The sequence below is a fragment of the Rhinichthys klamathensis genome, unplaced genomic scaffold (genome assembly GCF_029890125.1).
Source record: "Rhinichthys klamathensis goyatoka isolate OS25496 unplaced genomic scaffold, OSU_Roscu_1.1 h1tg000050l_1, whole genome shotgun sequence".
NCBI classification, from domain to species: Eukaryota; Metazoa; Chordata; class Actinopteri; order Cypriniformes; family Leuciscidae; genus Rhinichthys; species Rhinichthys klamathensis.
Genome location: NW_026606596.1, coordinates 1,535,001 through 1,547,005, shown reverse-complemented (window position 1 = coordinate 1,547,005; position 12,005 = coordinate 1,535,001). Strand labels below are relative to the sequence as shown.

The following is a 12,005-nucleotide window of genomic DNA, read 5'->3' as shown; positions in this document are numbered from 1 at the left end:
ATCTGCTAATCATATGTCATAATTACAAATTGTCTTGGTGAGTGAAATTACAAGTTTTTATTGCTCCGCAGCTACCATGGATCTTTCGAGCAAGATAAAAGACCCAAAACAAATATGCACAATACTTCTAAATCTTGTTTCAAGACATATCGGATTGTTAGTAAATTAGTTATGTCTGCTATAGTCAAAAGTAGGGCTGGGTAAAAAAAATCTTAATTTTCCAGTTAATTCACCAACTCACTCTTATAAGTTACCAATTTGAATTAGTCTGAAAAACCACACTGTATCTTTTACAGCATTAGATGCTATCACATAAGCATTATAACTGAAATATATCCAAATCAATCACAATCAAATCGGAATCAAATCTTTAGCTTGTAAATAAGAAGGTAATTGAATCAGAAAATCGGTATGAATACCCAGCCCAAATCAAATGTTACATTTAATACTACGAAACCTGAAAAAAATCATGGCCAAAACAATCACAGAAATACAAATCACAGTAACGATACAAGTGAAGTAGGTGAACAAGGTACAAAACATAAAAGGAAAACATAATCATTCCTACCTCAAGGAAGCAGGTCCCTGCTGATGTGTTCTCCTTGATAGAAACATTGTAGAAGCTGCTCCCAAACACTGGCTCATTATCATTACTATCCTGGAGGTCTATTTCTACCAGAGCAGTGGAGGATAACGGGGGTCGACCTCCATCAGTGGCCACTACTTTGAAACTTGGCATTGGGTCCTTCTCATAATCCAGATTGGTTGCAGTGGTTATGATACCTGTGACAGGGTCAATGGTGAACCAACTGGCGTGCGTTTTCTTGTCTGGTAAGATGCTGTAGCGGACATCACCGTTGGGACCTTGGTCTTTGTCTCTCGCGGTCACTTGCAGCACAAAGCTACCTGGGTAGACAACTTCTGGAATGGTCTGCTTATATGCCTGTTGGTCAAAGAGAGGTGGGTTGTCATTTACATCGGTGACATGAATTGTAAACGAGGACTCTGCACGAAGCGGCGGGGTTCCAGAATCAGTAGCCATGACACGAAGTTCATAAGAATCCCTCTCTTCCCGATCCAGAATCTGGTCTACGTAGATGAGGTAGATGATGCTGTCTTTAGTGGTCAGGGCAAATTTCCCATCCCCTCCCTCAAGAGACACATTGACATTGGAGTACTCGCCATAATCAGGGTCCGAGACAGAGATTCTTGCAACGTATTGGCCCGGCTGAGCACCTTCAGAGATTTGGGGTGAGCCGTCCTCACTGAGAAAAATGATGGTCATGGTTGGCTGGTTATCGTTGTAGTCTCTAACATGTATTGTAACAAAGGCATTGGTGATCTCTGGATGGCTCGCATTATCTCTGGCTTGCACTACCAGCTCATGAACCTTCCTCACCTCGTAGTCTAGAGGCTTATTGAGTGTAATGATCCCAGAGCGAGGTTCGATGACAAAGTAGCGATCCGGGTCGCTCTGCCGTCGGTTTATCTCATACAATACAAGGCCATTGTCTCCTTCGTCAGAATCAAATGCAAAAACTTGCAGGATGTTACTGCCCTGAGGAAGGCTCTCAGAGATAATGGCATTGTAACGGCTTTGGTTGAAAATTGGAGCGTGATCATTGATATCCTGCACCAAGACGTCAAGTGTCATCTGTCCAGTCTCCCTTGGAGATCCACCGTCAAAGGCCTCCAACACCAAGGAGTAGGAGGACCTCTTCTCTCGGTCCAAGACTCCATTGACTACCAAGTCAAGGTAAAGGACTTTGTTTGCTGCTCTTTTGGTCTCAAGTCGGAACACTTGTCCTACATTGCCTTCTTTAATCTGATATCCTTGTACAGTAAGCTGATCCTTATCCGCATCAGTGGCAGGCTCAAGAGAGAACTTAGTTCCCACCGCTGTTTGCTCTGGGATCTTCAAAGAGGCTTTCTTCTTGGGGAATGTGGGGGCATGGTCATTAATATCATTTACAGTGATTGAGACCTTGACTGTGAACCCTGTCATAGTGACAGCTATAAAACTGTAATGGTCTCTTTCCTCTCTGTCAAGTCGCCTGGCGGTCTTGATAATGCCTGTGGTTTCATCGATGTGGAGATCACTACCAATGCCGGTGCCTTCATGATCAGAGATGAAGTATAGAGAGGCTGTAACTCCAGGTAGCAAACCAGCACTAATGTCGCCCACTATCGTCCCTGCAGGTTGTTCCTCATCTAATTGGAGCTCTAAAATACCCGGTGTGCCCTCTCCGCTGACCATTACTGTTAATAGTTCCAATACTACACAAAGCACCAAAAGCATCCTTAGCCTCCAGAATACCCACATCCGGAACTGTTCACATGTGTTTTTCCCAAAGCCATTCAACGGAGTCATCGTGCCAAGGTTTCTTCACACCTGCAAAACAGGAGGGGAGCAAACTGTCACAATCACATTTACACAGCACAATATTATGACATAGATACCAATGCAGATCAATGCAAATTCCTGTCTCTCACAAACAGCTGGAATGCATGAGAAAGGGGTGTGTTTGCTTCAAAAAGGAGAGGCTTTCCCCAGTCAGGGTAGTAAAAACGAATGCGGATGTTGTATGCTCTTATTCATGCACTACGCCTTTTCAAGATAGACTCAACATGCATATATTTCCCATGTATCTATGATGCTGTCAGATAGTCCCAAATGCTTTAATAACCATGTATAAAAAAATAAAAATAAAAAACCTATTATAATAAAGACATCTCTTGTAAATTGTTTTTATTTAACAGAGCAATAAATCCTAATGTGCTTCCTATAATGAATGGAAAATATATGTTCTTTCCAGTCATATTAAGATGAGTGGGTACCATCAAAGACATTATAGCAGATGAGCCACTTGTACAAACAAGAGGAACTGTAACTAAATATGGTGGCTGTAGATCTGCCTTACTATAAGGCAGATCTACAGCCACCAGACATTTTTTTTTTATATGACCTAAACCTAAAAAAAAAAATATATATATATATATATATATTGTTGTCATATTTTATTCTTGATTTGAGATGTTATATGAATGTAATATAACAGCTGTACTTCCATAACTGTACAGTAAATAGCTGCCAAGGATGTTATGAATATGGCCGCCTAGTCAACCAACTTGCAAAAGAGACTTGTGGCATAGAATCATTCATATTTGAAAGGGTGGTCACCAGATTGCAGGACAAGCCTCTCTTGCTTGCTGCCACTATAATCCCAACATGTTAAAAAAAAAAAACGTTTAGTTGAGATGTTGAGATATAATATTCTTCGAGTACATTTATTCATTTAGCAGGTTATTTATCCTTTGAGTACAATCAGTTCAAACCAAAACCAACCAGTAGTTAGTTGATTTTTAAGAAAATTTGTCTTTTTTTAAAGCCATGTTAAAGAAGCAAACTTAGCCACTAATTTTGAGCAGACAGAAAGACATTACTCAGACAAAAAGGCCAGACAGAAGTTTGGAGCATGTGTTTGGAAAGCATCTCTTCTCTTGTCATATGTGTCAAGGCCGAATCCTCTGTGAAGCAATCTGCTACAGATGGTCAGACTCGGGATGATATTTTATACGCCACTGAAGAAGTGCACTAGCACAATTAGAAAATTATACTACTTTGGCTGGAATCACAACAAACCTCAGGAGTCTTTGCACTTGCGCTGAGAAGAGTATCTGTTGGTAAAGTCTGTATTATCCAAACCTCAATGCATAATGATGGCAAATCATCACTGTGGGCTGTTGTGGTCTCTATACATGAGTGGATTACAAATGCAATTTGTCCTTGTCAGTTCTGTTTAAGAGTTCTCCAGTGAGATGCACAGGACTCACTGTAGGACGAAAAGAAATATTGAATCTGGACTTCAGTGTCATTTTTTTTAACAAGAAAGAAGCCCTCCAGATGAAACCACATGAATGTTTTCATTCATTACAAGGCTTTTCAAGCAGGCTCCCTCTAGTGGCCACAATGAGTCAATAGGTTTATGAAAGGGGGTAGAACAGAAGATTTAAAAGTAATGCTTTTTACCTTTGTCTATCACAAAGATGTCTACTGTCTGAACCAATTGTCCTGTGTGGTTGTGTATGACACATCAAGTGGTTTTGTGCCACTAATGGTAGGCATTTACAAATAATTATCCTCACAAACTCAGTTGACTGCCAGGGCTCCATGTGGTCTGTCCTAATCAACTATCTGCGACCTTCACCAACATGTGATTTCTAGTACGGCCTTAGCCTGACGTGTGTAAAGAGGCACACTTACACACAAATTGCATAGCCAAGGACATCTAGGACAAAGACAGCAATGACTAAATGTTTATCACATCGATGATCTGAAACAAATCTTGTTTGAGTCACACGGATCGAATCGAAACAATTTAAGTGATCATTATAGGACAGAAAAACAGTTGTATTTAGGGTTAAAACCTCAAACCTACAATTTTAGGATCAGGAGACCCCCTATAGGTATTTGTGTGAAGTGTGGCGGGCCCTATGTTCATTCTAATGAAAGTAGCAGAGATTGTGGGGCACTTGGGGGCCACTTTGAGCCAATTTAAACAGATTCTGAGATCATGGAGGCCCACGATGCATTGCCACACAATGTGTCTCATTCTTATATTTAACGGCTTATTAAAATACATAGCATAAAAAGGTTGTCGAGGGGGCCGGTGGAGCTGACGGTTTCTCCATCACGATCTCTCCGAATAAACAGAGGCCAGACTGAGTGATTGACAGAGGCGTCTGAGGAAAACCTGCGGGGGGGCGGCTGTCCTATTCAACGTTTCTGTGGCAGCACAGAGCCGAAGCTCACCGCCATGTTAGACCGCAGAGATTTAAGTATCTTCCTATGAACATTCAAACTTATATCTTAAAACTAATTTGATAGCCTAACTACTTTTGTAAGAAGCATTGGAACATTCAAGCTGTGAGTGATTACATTCATGTTGCACTATAAAAATGATGCAGAAACCATCGCAGGGTAGGATATATAATTTTAAGAAACTTGGCTCTATTTGAGGGACGAATGAGAAATCTTTCACCAAAACCCAAGCTTATGATGGGTCTGAAATGACTGAATACGGATGAGCAGTTGCCACAGTTTCCGCAGGCTAAATGGGTATGGAATTCACTCCCGCTCAGTTTTCAGTATTTAGACAACCACAGTGCCAGACCTCCTTGGGCTTTCTGCTTTTAGCCGTCCAGCTGTCGTCAAAATGCTGGAGTTGGTTGATTTAACGGTGAAGGTGGCAGGCGGGTCTTAGTAAAAGATTCCAACTGATATGAGACTGGCTTAGTTGGTTTTTATGGCAGTTGAGCTACGCTAAGACTGAGGAAGCAGGTGACAGATGAACAAAGAAGGATCAGGTCACTGAGCATCCATTAAATAAAATGCAAAGAGTATTTACAGATGCTAATGCTTTATAACATTGCCACAAAGTAAATATGAGGGTTATTTTGGATGAAAACTTAGTTTCTTATTGGACTATTTGGGAGGAGGAAAAAAAAACAATGCTAAATTTAATCTGTTTAATATATATATATATATATATATATATATATATATATATATATATATATATATATATATATAATGTCCAATGTAAAATCCTGAAGCAAAATCAGTTGATAACCACTGATTGAGACTATTTGTGTGCCCGGTATGAAACTGCACTACACTTGTAAAACTCTATATCTCAAAGAAAACTTAATTCTCTACAAAGATAGCCATTCATACAGTACATTTGCAAAACCCTAAAGATATGAGATCCAATAAAATCCCTTATCAGCGTGCTTTACCAGTGACTCACTCACTGAGCTCATGGTAGCCAACACACGCTTTTTAGCTGTCATCTGTACCGCGTTTGAATAAAGGCCGAGATTACACTTCTGAGGGCAATTACTACTAATTTCTTCAGTGTGTAAAGACCCTCAGTGCACTTAAACAAAACAGCTTAAGACACCAAGAGTGAGTCCAAGGTTGGAACCAATGCCAACTCTAAATCTCGTATAGAGAATTTGCCACTGGTTCACGGGGGGTTTACCAGCCCCAGGAAAAGATAAATCTCTCAGTTAACACACTAACATGGGCTGAGGAAAGATCTCATGAGTAAAAACAACCTCCATCATCAGGTGAGTGAATGAAAAGTTTGTCCCCCAGTTTGGACAACAATGACGTAATCCTAAGTAAGTGGTGTAATATAGCTTTCCGGACATTTCTCTCCACACAAGCACATACTAGTTTGGTTTTTTATGGTCTCTCTGTGGCACAGGTTTAATAGGATATGTGGTTTCCTGAGAAAGTAACTGGAAATATGGAGTTTGTCACTGTGGCAAAAATGCAAGGAAGAAATGTTTCCAAATTTCCTTCTCCAATCAGAGGCAAGTCCAGAAAAAACAAGTTTTGGGTTAAAGCAGTGACCCCACAAGTTCAGGTGAAACATTTCTCATGCTAGCCACCCCAGAAACACAGGTTCCCTTCATCATCATCATCAGTAAACCCTAATTTAGTGAAAGCTACACCATTTTCATTTTTCAGTGTTTTTATAAGTTTTATAAATATATTTAGTATTTTTTATGCAATATAATTATATATTTGCAATAGCATAAATATATGAGATAATACATTATGTAGTATAATTATTATTTATTAATTATTTTATTTATGTTATTATATGCAAATTTTTAATTGTATGGATGGATGGATGGGATTGAATTTAATAATATATTTAATTCATATAAAAACAAATGCATGTTCTTTTAAATAAAATATATGTACTATATTTTAAAAAAATCAATAGTCAAGAAAAATGTCCCAATGATAGACATCCACCCTACACACTACTCTGCATGTTCAAACCTTCACCAACCAAAGACAAAACAAGGTCGTAACCAAAACAGGATTGTTAAAAGTCCAACTTGTCTTAAAGTCACCATGTAATCAAAATTGACAATTCCAATTTTTACAGAATGTTGGAGTGTTTATTATAAAAGATTGATCTCTGCCATCTGTTCTCTTCATGACGTATGTCTCGGCAGAGGGTGGAGGCGTGGAGCTATATATCCTCCACAACTGACGGCAAACTGGCATTCAGATCTGCCTCCATTTAGTTAGCAATGTCCAACTTCCTACAATCTAACAAATTCCCACCGACGAAATCAAGTCCCACTCTACTTTTTTTTCTCATTCCAAAAGCCGTTTCACTCAGGTATATGTGTCACAATATTCCGTTTCAAGTCGACTTTTACTCTCACAAAACAGATGTGAACCATATTATGCCAACACAAGTAATATATATATATATATATATATATATATATTAAATTGCTATTTACTTCTTCCCTAAGTGATTTGCCATGTTTAAATTAAAAAATATATTTTAATCAGATTAACATTTTGCCAATACCTGCCAAGCACATGTGCTCTAAGAAAGAGAAAGCTTCAGGGAATGAGCAAAACAACCTGCGGTCTCCCTGTTATGATCGGGGTCGGGTGTACAGCATGCTCTTTTTGAGGAATGGGATGTAACAGGAAAAGAGAGACTGTGAGAGAGACAAGCTCCCTGAATTATTAATAAGCAGTGACGAACTGTTTAACAAACGTTGAACATTGAGATGCCACATCTCAGGTTCCCATGTCTCCCAGGTTACAGCACACTGTCCCACTATACACACTAAACTGGGTATTAGACTACTTGAGATAAAACGTCTCTGACATCTAATTGCTTCAGATGTTAAAATCTCCTGGGGAAACAAATGCTTTGCTCTTCAACTGGTTTAACATTTAAACGTATTAGTTAAATCGCTGTAACACAGTACTGTATATGTATCACAACAGAACATTTTACATGAACATATAACATAAAATTAAATTAAATATTAAATCTAAATTAATGTTAAAATTAAAAACATTAATGCCGATGATAAAACCAAATAAATAAGAAAAGAAAGGAAAAAAGAAATGCAGTTTTTAAAAAAAACATTTATTTTTAAATATTCTGTATACTTGGGTGGAATATTTTGTGTCATATAATGTGTCAATTTCATGAGAAATTACGTGACCAATAAAACCGACCAACATTTTTTTACTCCTTAGACTATGGAGAAGTTAATGCTAAAATGTATAAAACAGATGTTTGTCTAAATTAGAATTACAGAAAGCCTACACCTAGAGCACCACCGCCCGTGATACCTTTCTATTAAGGAAAAAGGACCGTGCTTCAGTAGAATTGTACACTGACTTGTCCAAACTCGGACCTTATCTACAAACATGAGTATTTCCAGTCCATTTGACAGTGCTGATGCTTGAAAACAACTACCATTACTGGCCATGAGAGGTAAAACACAGCACAAAGCCACAGTGCCACCATGCTGAAGTTTGCTACTCTGAATAAATATGCTGTCAAGGGATTTTAGACATAGAAACACTCCATTGGAGTATTGTGAAATGAAGCTCTCAATGATTCAATGACATTATTACTGAGTGAATGAGCAGCACAGGTGAGAGCAGAGCAAAGCATTCAGTGTCTTTTGAGTGCTCTGTGCATCTCACAAGCCTGGCTTGGTTTGTTATCAGTATCTAAATATAAAGCACACAAATAAGAGCAAAGACTAAATGTTGCACTTCAGTAACCACTCACATTGAAAGCGTATATAGCAACCTCACTCAAGAGGAGTGGATCACCACCTGGTCAAATGACTTAGCAAGAACATGCTTCATAGATGGAAAAAAAAGAAACCTTTCCCAGGAGAAAAGCCGCTGGAGCGCTTGGATATAATGGCTTGGCTCTAACCAAAGTGCCAGGGAGCCGATTCCAAAATCTAACAATAGAGACCGTTAGGTAAGCTAATTAAAAACAGAACATTTACACACAGACACAAAGTGTTTTAGACAGTTTTTGTTACCTATATTGGAGTGTAAAGTAAGTTAGAATAGTATGTAAATATAAAAGAAAAAAGGTCTGGTTTTTATATCAACCCAGGCTCTAAAAAGCATGTTCAGTTTCATTTGACACAGATGAATGTGAATCTGGCAAATGTTTTATTATGTTGGTTGATGTATACATTGCGGCAGTTGAAGGAAATAAAATGTATAGTGCTAAAAGGTATTAGCTCAACTGCATTTGAAAATAACGCAACACCTACACTAAATCGAACTGGTAATGTTAACAAAACCAAAGTGAGATTAAAAAAAAAAGTCTATTGAAGTAACCATGGCATTTTAGCTTGCTTTTGAGCTTTTTAATAGTGATTCGTTTTTCATAGGACTTGTACCCGAGCGCTCCACATCACAAGTGCAGTGCTGTACCAGGTGAGCTACTGAGCAAGTTTACTAAGTCAGAAAAGCCATACAAATGGAGTCGGTAATGCGATGCAAATATCAAAATCGTGCAGGTAATCAAAATGTAGGTAGAGGCATGTATTTCCAACAAACCTAGGTTGAATATTTTTCATCAAAGAAGGGAGGAGTGAGAATTGGTCTGTGGCACATCCAAGAATAACTTCAAAAATTAAATGTTTTCATTTTTTTTTTATAAGGCAAGTGTATAAAATCACACGCAAACCATTTCCTCTAAAGAACAATTCTGTGGGATGATTATAAGGCTTCAATTAAGAGCATAAGGAAAGAGAAATGGATATCCACCCTTGAGATCTAACATCTAGACAGGGAAATCACTCAGCAAAAGGGCTATTTCTCCCCTTTCCGACTGCGGCGTTTGCAGGAAACAGATTAATCGTGGTTTCCCCTAGACCAACAAAGAGTTCAGACCATACTTCTAATCTTAGAGTTTCAATGTCTTTAAAAAATGGTAGCAAAAACACATTCATATTAAATAGCAATCATTCAACAAAATACCAAGTACATAAGCTGCACAAATGATCCTCAAGCAATATGTGGTGGTGGTCACGAGTGGTTTCAAATCCCCTCCAACTGAAACACACACCCTATTCTCTTGGCTTATTCTAATTAAATCAAACAGCTCCTCTCCCCCCATGTGTTGCCTCTGATCAGTTTCCAAGTGTTGATGGGCAACAATATGAACAGACTCCCTCTCACTGGGTATGTCTTTCTTTTACTGCCTTATAACGTGTCTCACGCAGAGGCAGCACATGTGCTCCTGACATCAGCTATGATCTGTGATGCAGGAAAAGAGGTTCCAGAGTCATAATAACTTTTATACTTTATTTGGTACTGATAAAGATTTGTATTAAAGATATTGACAATAGACCTGGATCATTCTTAAGTATATTTCAACCAGTGTAAACCTGTGATTTAAAAAAAGAGAGGAATCACAGATGTCACATCACACAATTATGTATAATTAGATCTACACTATCTATTGTGTCTGTCTTTCTGCAATGTTGCTCATTAAAGCTGCTTCTCAACTGCCAAACAAATGTAAGAATATTTAACCAAGCTCATAACTGTTCTCTTACAATGTTTACAAAAAGCGTTGTGCAAGAAACCCGATTATGAAATTCAATTGAAATGCGGCAACCTTCCGGTCTCTCTCTTGAATCCAACACGGAAGTGACTACTGCTATTCATCGACTGGCCGCTAGAGACAGGCTCCAAAAGAGAGTCAATTCCATATACCTCCCATGTTAATATGCCCAACTTTACAGCAGAGCCTGTATATTTTTCAGTTCAAATTATATTAAGCCTTAAAGTTCTGCATAATTAAGGGCGTGGTCACTTGAGTGACAGGTGGATTGCCGCTGCTGTCACTAACCATTTGTCTGCTATCTGTTAGCCGGCTAGTCACCTCAGCTAATCCCACCTCTTTACCCATTTTCGGGAAATCCGATACTGACGCGCTGCCAAGATGGCGACGGCCGGCTCTGCCCACTTTGGGCTTCAAAAATGCTCTTCAGAAACCTACGGGTGACATCACGGACACTACATCCTTTCTTTTTTTTACAGTCTATGCTATCACCGAGCTCTCCGTGTACAGCGATGTTTTAAAATTATACGCGCTGTGACTGTCAATTATGTACATCACCATTTGTTCAAAACCACGCCAAATCAAGAGAGCTTGCGTCCAATCATGACTGACAGTCAATCAATGACTGACAGGCCAATGTCCAATGAACAGATGTTTCTTACAATACAAATAGCACTCATGAATGCTATGGCGTCCGAGTGAAACCACAGTCTATTGAACATCGATCTTTGCTTTATTAATATCAACGGTACAGGTGTCTGTCATAGACTGCCGTGAAGCACGCTTTGACACGGCTCTATGGTCCATGCTTCCGCTGAATCCTATACGCACAGATTTGTGCTGACTGAACAGGAGAACAGCGCCACAACACTGAGTGATTTCGACCTTTCATCCACTAAAATATTGACAAGAGTAGCCTATATGTAAATTATTTTAAGCGATATCAAACGAGCAGACGTGGTGTTCCGAATATCACTGATGTGATTGTTTTTATTCTACAATTTAATAAACAAGTTAATATTGAGTAACTTACATTTCAGTCACAGTATTTAGTTACTTGTTAATTGTTGTACCACTAAAGCAGGATTTACTGTTGCGCGTCTCCAAGCAACACACAATAGCGTTTGGTTAACGAATCGATTTAGTGAATGATTCATATACTCATCATTTACAAAAACGCTTGCTGCCACCTAAAGGCATAATGATATAATCTCCAGAAAGGTCACTGAAAAATCCCCACCACTGATACAGTGACACAATCAGTGAAAAGTCCCAGTTCTGTATTCTGTCTCATCACTCTTTAAGCGCAGCAAAAAATTGAGGGAAGTGGATTTTAAAGCAGTGCAGTCTTGAAGCAATCCCCATAGAAATCAACATGGGGTCCCATAGCAAAATTGGTAAGTTCTTACACATCTGCAGTCACGTAGCATCTACTTTCCTGTAGCACACAACCCCTCAGTGCTACTTCTGTCAGTTCCACCACTATTACATGCCTTTCACACATGAGTGAGTGAACTGCTCTCTTCTCTTTTAACTACACGCTCGTGATACTTAATTACA

At 38.9% G+C, this 12,005-nt stretch overlaps 1 protein-coding gene across 1 annotated transcript in view; it reads right to left on the bottom strand.

Annotated features, from left to right (window-relative positions):
- The window catches only part of dchs1b (dachsous cadherin-related 1b), a 104,015-nt gene that overhangs the window by 90,326 nt on the left and 1,684 nt on the right, over positions 1-12,005 (bottom strand). The window contains exon 2 of the mRNA XM_056247705.1: positions 569-2,392. Within this exon, the coding sequence (XP_056103680.1) occupies positions 569-2,371 (1,803 nt within the window). The 5' untranslated portion in view covers positions 2,372-2,392. The remainder of the gene's footprint in view (positions 1-568; positions 2,393-12,005) is intronic.